Genomic DNA, 14,740 nt, shown 5'->3' with positions numbered 1-14,740 from the left:
CTCCACAGCTTTCCTAACGATTGGATAAAGTCATCTACATTTCTATCACCACACTCATCAAAATGAACACGGACGGCCGCGCTGTCCGCGTTCTACCGACGCTCGATTCGGCAGCATCACACAACTTTATGAAACCTGTCAAGAAAATCCACGAGGCGCAAGATGTTCCTCCTTTCTTGATCTCGAAGGGCTATACGGATATCATGACTTTCGCCCTGCAGTTGAACAGGTCGATGTTTCCGGAAAAACTTGCCGACGGGACTTCACAATCATGGCCCCTGAATGCCGAAGAAGTGCAGTTCTCTGCACCGGTCCGACAATTGCAAGACCTCCTCTCAAAACTCGAAGACCTTGTACTGGAGGTTCCACCAGACAGCGGCCCGCGCAGATTCGGAAACATCAGCTTCAGAAAATGGCACGAGGTCTTGGAAGAGCGGGCGTCTTCTTTGCTGAAGGAATGTTTACCCGCGGAGATCTTGGAGAGACCTTCGTCGGAGGCAGATGGCGTCACTGCCGAGGCGGAGCTTAAAGCGTATTTTCTTGGAAGTTGGGGAAGTGGACAGAGGTTGGATTACGGTACGGGGCATGAGCTCAGCTTCCTGGCATTCTTGGGGTCGATTTGGAAGCTCAATGGGTTCCCCAAGTCCGGCCCGGGTGTTGAAGAGAGAGCTATTGTGCTTGGCGTGATCGAGCCGTAAGTCCACGCTGCAAACCATCAATACTTAAATACCTCCTTACGCTGATTTTAGGTACTTGGACCTCGTGAGACTACTTATCAAAACATATACACTCGAACCTGCCGGCTCCCACGGAGTATGGGGCCTCGACGACCACGCCTTTCTCCCTTACATATTCGGATCTGCTCAACTGTCACCAGCTATCAATGAGACTGATTTGACCCCTGAGGAGGGTTCGCTGCCGGATGCTCCCGACCCAGCCGGCGTAGTCAAGCAAAACATCGTGGAGCGAGAGAGAAAGACTAACATGTACTTTTCTGCTATCGGATTCATCTATGACGTGAAGAAAGGCCCGTTCTGGGAACATAGTCCCATGCTTTACGACATATCAGGTATTCGAGCTGGCTGGGGGAAAATCAACAAGGTAAGTTTGATATGTCAATTCGCTTGATTTTATGCAAATTGAAACGAACATTGATCATCACCAGGGAATGATCAAAATGTGGAACGCAGAAGTTCTGTCCAAGTACCCTGTGGTGCAGCATTTCCCATTCGGCTCTCTGTTCAGCTGGGACCGCGATCCTTATGCCGTCGCCCCTCCATCTACTGTACATGCCACCTCTGGCCCACAGGGACGGCCTGTCGTACCAGATGCCGGTCCACCGACATCCGCAACGGCCCGACCAGGTGCAGATAGCGGAACGAAGGCGCCATGGGCAACAGCAGGAGCTGGATCCCGAGCCCCTCCAATGGGCCCGACAGCGGCGCCTTGGGCAGCGACAAGAAGAGATGGTCCCCCAGCCCCGGGTTCCATCCCTGGCCCCAGCATGGCAGCTCTTCCAGATACTTCTCGACTGCCTCCGGGTCCTATGGCTCCCACCCGGGCTCCGTGGGCAAACTCCCAGCCCCCAGCTCCGCCCGGTGGAGACGGCCCTACAAAGGCCCCTTGGGCTAAATGAAGATGAAAATAAGATACCCCATGTAATGCAGAACATCGAGTTATTATAAAGTCAAGACTGTTGTCTAAGCATCAAAAGCGATGGATTCATTGCAATTAAACTCAACGCCCCCAGGGTATAAAACAATAAAAACCAATCGAGCTTATAATTTTTTTTCTTTCATTCCGAGTCAGAAGTGTATCCAACAAGTATTGGAAGTGATGTCTTAGATAGAGCATCCCTGTCAACGTCCACGCTTGGCGAGTCGGTCTCGGGTGTGACTGAACCAGTCTCAGACTTTGGCGTATGGTCACCTTCCTCGGGTTTAGAAACGAAGTGTGTCATTTTTTGAGAGCCGGGAGTGTTGCTCGCGGTCTTTCTCCTCTTAATACCCGGTTTCCAGATGTCTTCACTCGCACTAACATCCTTCAGAAAGGGATCCACGACAGCACGCGTATTTCCAGTTAACTCATGGCGTAGGGACGCTTTGTGCCGTGCAGCCAATTTATCAGCCTTTGTTTCCCTGAAGCTGCGTTTTGTTTTCTGCGATTTTGCCCCGGAGGGTGTTTCGGGAACAGATGCCTCAAACATAGGGCGGGTTCTTGTAGCTCGAAAAGCATCAGTCCCGATAGCAGACTGGTCATCACCAAAATCAACCAATCCAGCCCGTTGGCGATCTTCTTCAGTTTCATCAACAAGTTCAATCCCCAGACTCATTTTATCCTGCAGCGCCTCTCGATTCGCCGCCGCCTTTTCAAGACCCTTTCGTTCAGTCCGGAATGAGCGCCGCAATCGTCTCGATTTCTCATAAGGATCCTCCCAATCTCTATTTTGGCGCTCCTGCAACTCCAATATCCGTCTCGACTCAGTCTGCGCCCGTTGCTTATCCTCTACCTTCCCTTCAAGCTTGGCAAACGGATCTTTCTCAGCAGGGTCCTGCTCGCCCAAACCCCATGGCCGAATAACAATCTCCCCAGGTTGTGCCTCTTTATCATCGCCGGTATCACGCTTCCTCCCACCTTCCACAACCACATATGCGGTGTGTTGCGGATCGGTCCGAATCTCAATCCACCCACCGCATACTGTGTGTTTCATGCGAAAGCTGTACACCGGCGTCGAATGGTAGTTCCCGACCTTTTTTTTCTCCGCATTGAAGCGAACGCCTTGTCCGATTATAGTCTCATTCGGCTTGCAGGTTGTGCACCATACTGCGAATGGCATCTCGAATCGAACGATCAGGGCGCCGGTCGTGTGGAGGTGTCGGGCGCGGGCACCGAGAGGGTGCTTGCCGGCCAGTTTATTCGCGGAGGTGATGCCTTCTTGGTCCGGTGGGACATATCTGTGGTTGTGTCAGTGGAAAATTATTGCCATGATTCCCATTTTGCGACTGACCGTCCCATATCTGTAGACCAGTTAGCTCTTTGACTCCCTCGTGTATGGCGGAACTGGGTACTCACTGAAGCCCTGCATGGTGGGGTAGGTGGGCTCTGACGAGGCCCTGTAGAGTGTATGGTGATATAAAGGTGAACGAGTGTTCTCTCAAAGCCTGTGGACTGCCCACCTCGACCAGCGCGGCTGCAGAAGCCAAAGAGCTCGCCGGGCGGAATCTGACGTGGCGGCGGGCGGGCCGAAGTTAACGGATTTAAGAGTGCTTACCTAATGGCATTTGAAGGGCCCGAGTGTCTATACTCGTCTATACAATGACATGTTGGCGATCTCGCAGAGGGAGAAGGGAGAATGGGGACAGCTGAGGATAAATCAAATAGTGGGCGAAGTATCGGTTAAGAATGTCTGTCAAAACAGTCTCTCTGGGCAATAAGCCTCCGAATGGTCTAATGGTATTGGCCTTGATCATTCGGGGGGAAGAGTGAGGAGACTTTGAAGAGGCGCACAGGGACCGATGCGTGCCTACCTTGTCTTTTTGTTTGTTTTTTCCAGGTCGCAGGTCAAAACTGGGACAAGGTATTCATTTGGTTTGTTTTCTTTCCCTTCCTTCCCTTTGTTTCATTTGTTGCTGTTGTCCTTCTACCTAGTCCTCGTGCCTTTCAATCCGTTTGCTGCCCCCACACCACACTAAATGGGTAATATACACCTTGCTTTGCTATGAAAGTGTTTAATGGATCAAAATTCCATTACAATTTCATCTAGGAAATAAATTGAACTTTGAAAATTAAGATTACAATCACTTAAACAAGCAGACAACCACCATTGGACTGGATCACGGTGCCAGTCACGAACTGATCTTTCATCAAATAAAGGTAGCTTTCCGCCAAATCCTCCGGTTTACCAACTGTACCAGTGGTCGATGCTTGTCGGAAAATTTCCAGAGCACCGTCAAGATCCGGGAAAAGAGAAAAAAGCTCCGTGTGCACCGCACCGGGAGCAACGGCATTCACCCGGATAGGCTTGAGATCCACAGCAAGACCGCGAGCAAGACCCTCAGCAGCAGAGCTAATGGCTGTAGCCATAGTCCAACCCGGTGCTGGTTTCTGACTGCGTACACCACTGGTAATAGTGAAAGAGCTAGCTGGGGAGAGCTCCACGTATTTGTGGATGTATTTGGCCATCACGGCCGGGGCGACGAAGCGGACATTTATGCCGCTATAGATGACATCGGGAGTCAACCCTTCCAGAGGTGGTCGACTGAGCATGTCGCCCGCGGTAAAAGCAACATGGTTAAGCTTGACGGTGCCGAAGTTGGTGGCTTCTTCGAAAAGAGACTGGATGTTGGCATCGAGGTTCGCGGCATCGGCTAAGTCGCAGACGTGAGTAGTGATGGTTTGCTTTTCACTCTGAGAGGGGTAGGTTTCTTTCAGCCTAGTAACTGTCTTGTCGAGCTTGCTTTGATTCGAGCTGGAAATTATGAGGTGGGCGCCATGCTCGAAGGCTGCTTCGGCGACACAGAACCCAATGCCGGACGTGCCTCCAAACACCAGGACCCGCTGGCCGACAAGCTTGGAAGTATACTTTAGGGACGAGGAGGCCATTATGTAGAAATAGTAACACAGTTTGCTTGACTCGAGAAGAAATTTACTCGAGACCTGGGGTCCTATTTATATCCGAAGGGGAACATCTCGGATATAGTCAGATGGCCCATGTTAAGTCCGTCGTGGAGTATAACGTGTTTCATGGGTCGGCCACCCGAGCTATCCGGACACCCATCTCCACCACAACTACGTTTTATATGAATAAACCCACCAACACTAATTAAATTGCAAAAACTAAGTACTTTTATTAAGCGGGCACCTATTACGCTTATGCCCTATCTCGCGGCAATTGCCACAACGCTGTGGCGCCCTCTCATTGGCCGATCTTGCTGCGCGCGGAGGTGCCGATGTTGTTGCCATATTGGTCTCATTTGCCAATTGTGGCCGTATTTGCAACCAGAGCCTGTAAAGCTTGCAGTAATAATAGAGCTTTTTTAGGTTGCTGTATGTGCTGTTGGATATATATTGAGGAAATTAAGCTTATTAATATAAGGGTTTATTAGAAATTTCATAGGGACATGACTATATACAACATTTATAACTGGGATGAAGTTTACTGATCCAATTTACCCGGGCTCATTGAAAACAGTGAGTGGACCTGATATTCACACCGGCTGCTTGTGGTTCTCTATAGCCGCAATCGACCCAGTGTTTCTACTACTAGTACTAAAATTAGTAGTGTTCCCTAGAAGGCTCTGTCGCTCCCCCAGGGAAGCTATTCTACCATGACCTATACTACAAATTACTTGATCCTAACAATTTGGGGTGCTGAGTAGTATATAACTTGGTAAAATCCCAAGCCGTATAATGTGTACTAAATCTCTACTGTGTAGTCTGAAATTACGGGGTTTATTGCGTAGAGACTAGGCTCTGAATATTATAGCAATACTCGTTATCAATAGCTCGAAACTCTTGATAAAGTTCGTAGGATTATTCATGTGTTTAAGATAATATACAATAAGCGAAGTATATACAAGAAAGTCAAGTTTTCGTTAAGCACTAGGCACTCGGCCAATTTCCACTCCACCGTACCATACTTTCATCTTCATCATCGATAACCACCACCATCCAAACTCCCACTTCTCCATTATTCGCCAGCAACGGCGTACAATGGATCCAGCGATGCCGACCATGATCACTGAAGCGGTTTACCCACTTAATCCGAGCTGTGACACTGCGTCCGGCCATCATGGCATGTAGAATGCTATCACGCTTGGGTCCCGAGTCGCCAATACGGGATAGGAATGACGATTGAAGCATACCGGGGATTTGAAGGGAGGGCGATGTAAAGAGAATGCGGAGTGATGGGTATGGTCGGACAAGAAGGTACTATACCAAACGCGATTAGCATATCTAAAGGAGGTTGAGCTTGCGGGTATGCTTACATGTTTGTAGACACCAGTCAAAGAGCCTCCGCCATTGGAAACAGATGATGGGACCCCTAACCGAGACTCGCTCTCGCCCTCAGGGCTTTGGATCCACAGGCGGCTATTCTTTGGGTTGAGTCGGTCGGCCACAGGGTGGAACAGATTGCCTCCGTAATTGTGCACATTCTGCAGCTCCCGGGGACTGAACAGTTCACCCAGTTCTTGGAATTCGCTTTTTGGCTTAGGTTTGAGGTGCGATACATCATCTTGCTGGGAAGCTTCTTCCTCTTTCTCTTCCTCTTCCTCTTCTGAAGTTTTTCGGTCCTGCAAATCTTGGAGAGATTCCATTTGCGCGCCCTCCATCGCTAAGCCTGAAACGTCAATTTGAGCTCCAATGAAATACCGAATTTTTCCTTGGCTGTCGCAAAGCGGTGCGCATTGAAGCAGATTCATGAATGGAGAGCCATCGCGGCGGCTTTCGTCTATCGTTAGCTTTTGGGTTGAGAAGGCAGAGAAGCAAGTGACCTACTAATTAAGGAACAACTCTGAGTGATGTCGACCTGACTGGATGCCTTCGCGAATGCGTCGGACACTGTTAGGGTTTGTCTTGGGGCCTTGCAAGAAGCGGCAGTTTCGTCCAAGGACGTAGTCCATGCCGTATTGCGTAGTGCGGTGGAATTCTGAGCAGATGTTAGACGCCAATTTTTCCTCAATACTCAAGGCAGTGAATTACTTACCTCCCGATGCAAAGATAATTGGGTTATCGGGGCGCGAGGGGTCTGTCAAACAGAATACTTCCGCCAGGGCGTCTGATGTTCCCTGGAACTTGTCTGGCAGGGTTCCTCGCACGCGTTCCTCGACAACTTTGCTCGTGATGTTGATACATGTCGCTGTGATGAATGCGGGAAGCTCCTCTGCAGTCAGAGCATTCAGTGCATCCTGAACACGGGCTTCGAGTGCTGTGTTTGTAGTTAGGCCAACGGGTTCTTGAGCCTGCTCAATCCCGGCCGTCGGCACATCTACCGACAATCGTACAAGGGAATTTGCATATTGGATTGCTTTCAGCGCCTTGCAGGCATTAAGATAATATGTCAATGTGGGAATAGACCTCGGGCGCTCCGAGACCAGGAAATTCCGAAAGCGCGCCAAATAGCGCGGATTTCGCAAGATGGTTAGCATATGGTCGGGCGAAAACATCGTATCCGCTTGGCGCTCAAGAGAGTGCAGTGGGGCCGCATCGCCCTCCCATGGAGCAACCAAGTCGAATGTGTCGCCATCCTCCTCGTTGACCGGATTGAATTGCTCAGAACCATCGTATGGGTTCGTCGCTTGGAGCAGTGGGAGCTCATTTAGTGCGAAATTTCGGCGAAGGGTTTTGAGCGATGACTTGGGACGAAGCTCGTCGACGTCGCCGTCGCTGCTAGGTGGGGGAGGAAGACTACGCCATTAGGTTAGCGGCGGGTTCCTGCAACTTTGCATTGCAGATCTTTGTCTCACTGTTCTGTGCCATTCGGCATTGCGTTCAGTTCCTTCGGCTTTTCTTGTGGCTCTGGCGTACTGAGATCTTGGGTAACTTCCTGGCGCATGTCTTGCGGCGTATCTACCGGCGGAGCTTTTCGCATGTCCTGGTAGTCGCTGTCCTTGGGTTGCGATTCAAACCCATAGTCTGTCGCGCCATCAAGGACAATGGTCGGTGAGTACGACAGCACCGAAGGTGACTTGTGTGGACGATTGTCGGGAATGTCAGGGATCTCCATAGTGACAATGACGACAATGCGCAAAGATTCTAGTTACTCTCCCAAGGGAAGTTCTCAGGGCAAAGAGCCTTTTAAGAATGCAGGATGATCGCTCAGCCATGACTAGCCCTAGATTCCGCAGGAGCTGACTAGGAATCGTTTATTGAAGGCTATCCATGGTTAGGCTGAAATTGTGGACGAATGGATAGTATTTCATGTTGAGCAAACAAAGATCAGCGTCCACGCAAATTTCAAGTATAGCTGGATCGACCGATCGATGGGGCGATCCTTGAAGCCACGAGCAGTGGATGCACGAGATCTGGGAGCCGGGGAGGCGATGATGCAATGGGCCAGGGCGCCGCGCCGCGAGTGGAGCATTCTCTGATTTCATCTTTTGTTCCGAGGCTGTGGGGATGTCTGAATTTCTATTTCCTTGCCAGATTCACGGTGACAATCGGGAGACTATCGAAAGGGAAGACCCACGCGCTACCATGATCCCGGACGAATAGCCCTGGAGTACATAGTACTCTATGTACAGCTCTACAGTAAATCATATGTCAATCAGGTCTCGACCTATCACGTGTTAGTCTACAAGTATGTATTCTCGTTCCTGGCAGCCTCAGGCACCTAAGAAGCTCGAAGTATGACATCAGGTAGTAGCTTTCTCCTTTTCCCCAGAGTGCCGGCGATGATCCTAGTAAATTTGTATGAGACTGCCTACGGCTCAGTAATAGTTGCCAATTTCTAGCAAAGGTTTTGTGGCCTATGGTACTATCTCAATACACATTCATTCGGGTTTCAAACTTGAATCTTCCCGGGTACCTAACCGAGTATACTTATTGTAGCTTCTAAGATTCCTAATATTAGTTTCAAGTTTGCTTTACAGTACTGCTTTAGGTACTAGTTAGGGCATTTATTAGGTGCTATCTTTAACTTATCCAACTTGAAGAGGCTAAGGTCCTTAAAGGCTGATTATATACTACTACTAGGCAGTCAGCTTAAATTGCCCTGGCTACTAATAGTACTGTCCTATTCACCGCAATTCCTGGCTGCCTATCGAATCTGAGGCGCGCTGGGAACGCTCCTGCTTCACTGCTTCACTTCCAAGGTTCCTACCTTCCTACCTTCCTCACCTTCCTCACCTTCCCCTTCCCCTTCCCCTTCACATTCAAGTTGTTGTCTACTCACATATTGTTGTCTAGTAGTACCTACTCTCATTCCGCTAATCGAGCCGAACTTCTGGTGATATTCAACTCTCACGGTACTAGTGCGATCGCCACTCCCGCGTCGAGAAGCTATTCACTGATTGTTTTCCATGACCGGAGGCCATCAAAATGGGCTGTAAAATATACGCAGAGAGCTTGAAGCTGATGAAGGACGATCTCAAAGAGATATTGGGAACAACGGCCAAGCCCCATAACCCCACCGACTTCGTTACGATCACCGACGAACAATTCGCTCTTGAACAATGGAAAAAAGAGATCGACGATGTAGACGCATCTATCCATGACCGTCAACTCGCCCTCAAGGTGGCACGAGTTCCCCGAGCTGACGCCGCCCTCATCTCAGCCATTCTCAAGGAAGAAGATCGATCGCGGACTGATCGACGGATAGCTCTACACATGAGCGGGAATATGGCGCCGGCAGCCGAAGACCAATCGTCACCCTCATTGTACGAGCAACAGATGTGCCGGGTGGTTGGAACAATCATGGCCGAAGAAAAGCCTGATTTGAAGCGCAGTGCAGTGGATATCTCTAAGGATGAAAATGGAAATGGAAATGAAAGCAAGCAAGCCAGTCTCGAATGCGTTGCATGCGGCGAGCAAGGCATCTTTTTCACAATGGTCGAAGCACCTTGCTCACACTACTATTGCCAGGTCTGCCTTATTCAGCTTTTCTCGGCTTCCCTGAAAGACGAATCTCTGTTCCCACCACGTTGCTGCCGTATACCTATGCCCCTGGAGCCTGTGCGAACACTTATCGGGCCGGAGACCTCGCGCAGAGTAGAGGCAAAAAACATCGAGATCAGCGATACTTCTCGAACGTACTGCTCAAAGCAAACTTGCTCAGCGTACATACCCCCAACCGGAAGCAAGGCAACTGTGGCACATGCCAAGAGTGTAAGCACCAAACATGCATACTCTGCAAAGAGGACTTTCACACACCAGGAAAGTGCGTTACAAAGCTGGACCCGGTATTCCAACTGGCGGAGGCCGAGGGTTGGAAGCGTTGTTTTAAGTGCCGGAATCTTGTGGAGCTTGACACGGACTGCAACCATATCACGTAATTATTATCTGATCAATCCACTTTGGTACTGCAACTGACCTTGCTATCATTCTAGCTGCCGTTGCAGATACGAATTCTGCTACGTTTGTGGCAAGAAGTGGCAAACATGCACCTGCCCGATATGGGATGAGCGTCGCTTGTTTGACCGTGCCAACCGAATTGCAGCTCGAAATAATGCTATGCCAGGGGTTGCCATTGTGAATGAGGTGGTCGAGATGTTGCGACAACGCCACGAGTGTGATCACCGCCAGGGCTGGGCGATGCCAGGTGGGGAATTCAGATGTGAGCAATGCAATTTTGTTCTACCCAAGTTCATCTACGAATGTAACAACTGCCATCTACACGTTTGCAGACGTTGCAAGCAAAATCGTCTCTGAGTTTGCATGTGCCCTGAGATACAGCAATCCGGTCAAACGTCAGATGGGAGGATAGAATTTGAATATCGCAACAAATATCTAGTGTCACAAGTTCAAGCACAAGCCAAAACTCATAGTTATGAATCAATGATATCATTATTTCCTAGCTTTGGCAGTCTCATACCGAGTGACTACTAGTAGTATATCAGTGGTATAAGTAGCAGTTAGATAGTATCAAAGATGTAAACATCATACGACCCAGTATTCTACCCAGTATCCTACTCAATACCCTGATTTGTTAGGATCAAGTACTAGTGGTATGGTATTCAAGTTGATAAATATTACTGACATTCAGTACCTCAGTAGTAGTTTGTGTCTATTGAAAAGTTCTGTCCTAGTTGTACTAAACGACATAAGAGAGAGAAAAAAGCCAAGATCCACGCACACAACTTTACCAGTCTCCCACCAAAGAAAACTAAATCGCAACCCTCTACTAGCCATACCAAAATTGAAAGATCTAGAACTGGCCACTAGAGAAATAGATCGAAAGCATTCCCCCGTGGTCTTCCAGGAACATTATCACCTCGCTTAGGAGGCGAAATAGGTATCACATTGTTCGGATTGACATCCGGTACCAATTTAAGAAACTCCCAGTAATTGTCACAAGCAATTAAATCTCTCTGACTGTCTGGAAACGATGCTGTATATAAAGCCTCCCTCCACCACGAACCGCTGAGTCTCCAAGCCGATTCGCCCTTCCGAGGAGCCTGTCTCACAATAGCCTCTAGTGTAAACCATTTGGTTCTCATTTCTCCCGCCGTAACCCTAGCTTCAACGATAACCGACTTTTTTACAACAGTATCGCTTGCGGTGTGGATAACCGTTTCTCCCAGGCAAATAGGCACTGGAACTGGATTCCCATTGAATTGGATCAATTGATCGAGGTCGGTATCCCAGATAGTCATTGTATTTGCCCCGGTATCCTCCAAGAAATCCATGCTCCAATACATGCCAGTCACACCTGGAGCTCTGAGCTCAAACCAAATCTAAGAAAATTCAAAAATAATTAGTACGATGATATTCCATTTTTCTTTCTAGAGGCCCATTCATACCGTATGGGTGGGCCATATATTGGTCGCCGGGTTCGCGGGGATACGCATATGGGCCATTAGGCGTTTAGGTTCCGGACCTGAAAACTAGCGATCACGCGCCGTAGAGGTTAGCTGAAAACTTTCGGCTGTGAATATGAGAATTAAGGGGAAAGGGAAAAAATGGATTCACCCCTTCAACCCAGAAGCCCTTTCCTGTGTCATGCTTTTTATGAAAGTCGAGTAAATCGTCAAATCTGAAGTCCTTTGGCTTAGATAGCTGCTTCCCTTTGTTCCAGTAGGTGACTTTTGCCTCATGGGACCAGGTAAGCTTTCCCGATCTATAAGCTTTGATGAGAGCGTTGACATTGGGAAGCTGCTCTCTCTCATCGCCATCTCGTTCGAGAATCGTCTTCATAGTCTTCAGAGTATTTAGTCGAGTGACCACAGCCTTGTCGAGGCCTGCAGGCTCTGACGCAATCATATCATCTATGTATTTTTTCCTCGCTTCATATTGCTTCAGTCGTATTTCGAAGACTGCAGGCAGAATTCCATCCTCGATACGCTCGCGGTTTCGGGCAATATGGCCATCAATGTCACTATATTACAAGGATAAATTTAGTTCTGATTGTTCACGGAAGTGGGATTAGAGGACAAGCAGACTTTGGATCAAGATCAGGCTCATTCGGGTGCCACTTCCAGCTTTTGGGAATATCATTCACGTTGGTGATGGGCGGATCTTGACGGGGCCATCTTTTATATTCGCTACTTTCAGCTGTCTGCACCTCCTGCGACAGCGGGGAAGGCCGACGAAGAGAGCTGCGTGTCACGGTAGTTCGTGAAGTTCCTTGAGATCCACCAGTTCCCTTGAGGTGATCTTTGCCCTTCCCTGTACCACCTTTCTTGGCTGGAGGCGGGGAGCTCGATGGTTCTGGAGAAGTATCTCGTCGCCGTTTTTGATCCTGTCTAGGACGTGGCGTCGTTTCGCGGCGGCGAGGCATTTTGAAGAAGATCGAGTCAGATTTGGACTTAGCAAATTAAAATCTGGTCAATAGTAGGAAAATAAGTAGATGAGAAGATGAGAGTGCTGGCTGGGGCCGCTGCATCGCATAGTTATGCTTTTGTTCAAAGGGGAGGTTTTTGGGTCATTCGGGGACCTTCTTTCATCAAGTTCATTTATCAACATTTGTTTCATCTGAAGATAATATCCCTTTATTTCATTGACAAGAGTGGTACGCTGTGTCTATTTTTGTCACTTATCCAATGATATTTTGCCACTTCTATGGTGTACGTTGTTTCTCGACGCTATGTATGGCGGGGCTAAGTGCTAACAACCCTCGCCTTCGTAGGCATATATTCAAAGCAAAGGTTAAGGTATGCCGTTCTCTAGTAAGATGAAATTTACGACACTTAGTGAAACAGATTGATTTCTAAGAGCCCAATTACAAAAAAAAAAGGAATTCACGTATAGTTTCTTTCAACTCCCAACCCGACCTACGCCTGATTCCCGAGAAAGCAAGTTTGGTTATTAGTTTTTTTTTCTTTCATCTAGTATGAAGAACCAGTACTTGATTTTTGAATCCTGATTTTGGACAAGACAAGATGATCTGAAGGATCAAAGCGAAATTTTCAAATTTGCGCTTAGTTACTGAAGAAACCGATAATATGAAGCATCCAGAATGACCGAAATCGTACTCGCTTCAAAGCACAGCATCTTATAATTTATATAGGAAAAATAACGTGATAGAAAACCGGCGACTCCTAGTAATCACCACCAGTGGATCCATATAGATGTATCCCCCGTTCAAGAACCTCGATCTCATCACCGACCCGAACACACAAGCCTTGACCACCATCATTGGCCATTTTCAAACACCAATCCTCTGGAACGCAATGCATGCCGAGGTATCCGAGCGCCTGTTTGTTCCCATCTTCAACGGTACGGTGCTGTACCAAGGTTGTGCTTGGTTGTGGCTTTCCTTTCTTCCTATCCGGAGGCGCGTTATCCGTATCAAAGACTCCCTTCTCCGGGTCAACGTTGGGCATTGTGCATCGCGAAGTCCGGCATACAACAGAGAGAGTTGGGACTGCCGGGGCTTTTGACATGTCACGAGGATCCTTTGGCAAGATGGCATAGCGTTTCCACGTCTCTTCATCGTAAGCGGCGGAATTCTCAATCCAAATATTTGCCCGAAAACGAAGTGCATTCAAGGGTTGGTTTTCGGCGGGGAGGAGTTCGGACACGGCTTGAACGGAGGATAGACTGTTTATGTTGATAGGTTGCTGATCTGTGTATCCATGGACGGCCGGTGTGCCGATGTGTTCGAGCGGTGCGAGGTTTTTATCAGTGCGGACTAGGGTATCTTCAGTACACCTGAAAAGCGACAGGCCTTGGTTATGAGGGATTTTTAAGAACTTTTTCAGCGTGGGAATGGCTGTTGCGACAGAAGGAAGCTCCCCCATATCGAGGCCCATGGCTTCACGAGAATGAATAGTGAAGGCCTTCGGCTTCGTTACGTAGCCGTCGAAGCTTTCAGCTATAACATCGAGGGGTACGAAGAGTGATACTTTGGGAATGGCGGATAGATCCCAAGTGCGAAAAAGCGTCTCAAGTCTATCGGCCCAAGAAGGGTTTTCCGGGTTTGGAAACAACATGACCAGATAGCCAACATGATCACCCACGGTAGGAAGCCATATTTCAGTCTCAATCATGGACATGGCAGGCTTAGTGCGCTGACTGATAAACCGCCATTTCTCGGTCAAGTCGGGACCGTCGTCAAGGGGGCCCGTTGCGAATGCGAAACATCGATCAAAGAGGAATCCAGTCTTGGTGAGTACAGCACAATCGACCTCAATGGGTCCGCAAGACTTGACGGGGTGGAGATAGAGTGCTTTTATCCGTGGTAGCCCGATGTTTCTAGTAGTTTCCGGGAGGCCGAACATGGGATGATATTGATCTTCCATATTGTTCACAGACTCCCCTTTGCTTCTCATGGGTCTTCTTGAGCTTCCTGTGCGTTATCGAAACATTTCCATTTCGTGCAACAATGATCAAGATGACGGGTAGTAAGAATATAGCCACTGCAAGGCCATAGATCGTGCGAATATCGTACACTAGGCCCCAAAGAGACTGAACCCCCTGAATCAGCATGCTGAAAGAGTCGGTTTATATTATGTTGGCGATGCTTTGTTCTTCGTTCAAATTCAATTTGATGGAATGTTTGCCGAAGATCGCATGCACAGCTGTTCGTCTCGAGGCGAGATGGGATGACGGAATTCCCCCACGGGCGAAAGTCACAGGTTTC

The 14,740-nt window shown here is 48.6% G+C and overlaps 7 protein-coding genes across 7 annotated transcripts; 2 read left to right on the top strand and 5 right to left on the bottom strand.

Moving 5' to 3' along the window:
- Positions 1–62: 62 nt before the first annotated feature.
- N7481_006245 (serine/threonine-protein phosphatase 2A activator) lies at positions 63–1,636 on the top strand (the record flags this gene model as incomplete). Its single annotated transcript, XM_057265464.1, has 3 exons — positions 63–694; positions 750–1,101; positions 1,166–1,636. 3 exons carry the CDS (start codon positions 63–65, stop codon positions 1,634–1,636), a joined length of 1,455 nt encoding a protein of 484 aa, XP_057123184.1.
- Positions 1,637–1,795: 159 nt separating this feature from the next.
- On the bottom strand, positions 1,796–3,085 carry N7481_006244 (Saf4/Yju2 family protein; the record flags this gene model as incomplete). The annotated part of the gene is made up of 3 exons (XM_057265463.1): positions 1,796–2,954; positions 3,008–3,017; positions 3,073–3,085. The coding sequence occupies 3 exons, from the start codon at positions 3,083–3,085 to the stop codon at positions 1,796–1,798; spliced, it is 1,182 nt and encodes a 393-aa protein (XP_057123183.1).
- Positions 3,086–3,801: 716 nt separating this feature from the next.
- Positions 3,802–4,602, bottom strand: N7481_006243 (NAD(P)-binding protein; the record flags this gene model as incomplete). Its single annotated transcript, XM_057265462.1, has 1 exon — positions 3,802–4,602. The coding sequence occupies one exon, from the start codon at positions 4,600–4,602 to the stop codon at positions 3,802–3,804; it is 801 nt and encodes a 266-aa protein (XP_057123182.1).
- Positions 4,603–5,601: 999 nt separating this feature from the next.
- Positions 5,602–7,726, bottom strand: N7481_006242 (uncharacterized protein; the record flags this gene model as incomplete). Its single annotated transcript, XM_057265461.1, has 5 exons — positions 5,602–5,931; positions 5,988–6,444; positions 6,499–6,649; positions 6,707–7,407; positions 7,467–7,726. The coding sequence occupies 5 exons, from the start codon at positions 7,724–7,726 to the stop codon at positions 5,602–5,604; spliced, it is 1,899 nt and encodes a 632-aa protein (XP_057123181.1).
- Positions 7,727–9,039: 1,313 nt separating this feature from the next.
- Positions 9,040–10,029, top strand: N7481_006241 (uncharacterized protein; the record flags this gene model as incomplete). Its single annotated transcript, XM_057265460.1, has 1 exon — positions 9,040–10,029. One exon carries the CDS (start codon positions 9,040–9,042, stop codon positions 10,027–10,029), a length of 990 nt encoding a protein of 329 aa, XP_057123180.1.
- An 848-nt stretch (positions 10,030–10,877) lies between these two features.
- Positions 10,878–12,436, bottom strand: N7481_006240 (uncharacterized protein; the record flags this gene model as incomplete). Its single annotated transcript, XM_057265459.1, has 3 exons — positions 10,878–11,393; positions 11,629–12,034; positions 12,099–12,436. The coding sequence occupies 3 exons, from the start codon at positions 12,434–12,436 to the stop codon at positions 10,878–10,880; spliced, it is 1,260 nt and encodes a 419-aa protein (XP_057123179.1).
- Positions 12,437–13,196: 760 nt separating this feature from the next.
- On the bottom strand, positions 13,197–14,399 carry N7481_006239 (uncharacterized protein; the record flags this gene model as incomplete). Its single annotated transcript, XM_057265458.1, has 1 exon — positions 13,197–14,399. One exon carries the CDS (start codon positions 14,397–14,399, stop codon positions 13,197–13,199), a length of 1,203 nt encoding a protein of 400 aa, XP_057123178.1.
- Positions 14,400–14,740: the final 341 nt, after the last annotated feature.

Source organism: Penicillium waksmanii (assembly GCF_028829765.1).
Source record: "Penicillium waksmanii strain IBT 27052 chromosome Unknown utg000005l:1.0-5232799.0:1.0-5237142.0, whole genome shotgun sequence".
NCBI lineage: Eukaryota > Fungi > Ascomycota > Eurotiomycetes > Eurotiales > Aspergillaceae > Penicillium > Penicillium waksmanii.
The sequence above is the reverse complement of the archived record's forward strand: the minus strand, read 5'-3'. Positions and strand labels throughout refer to the sequence as shown.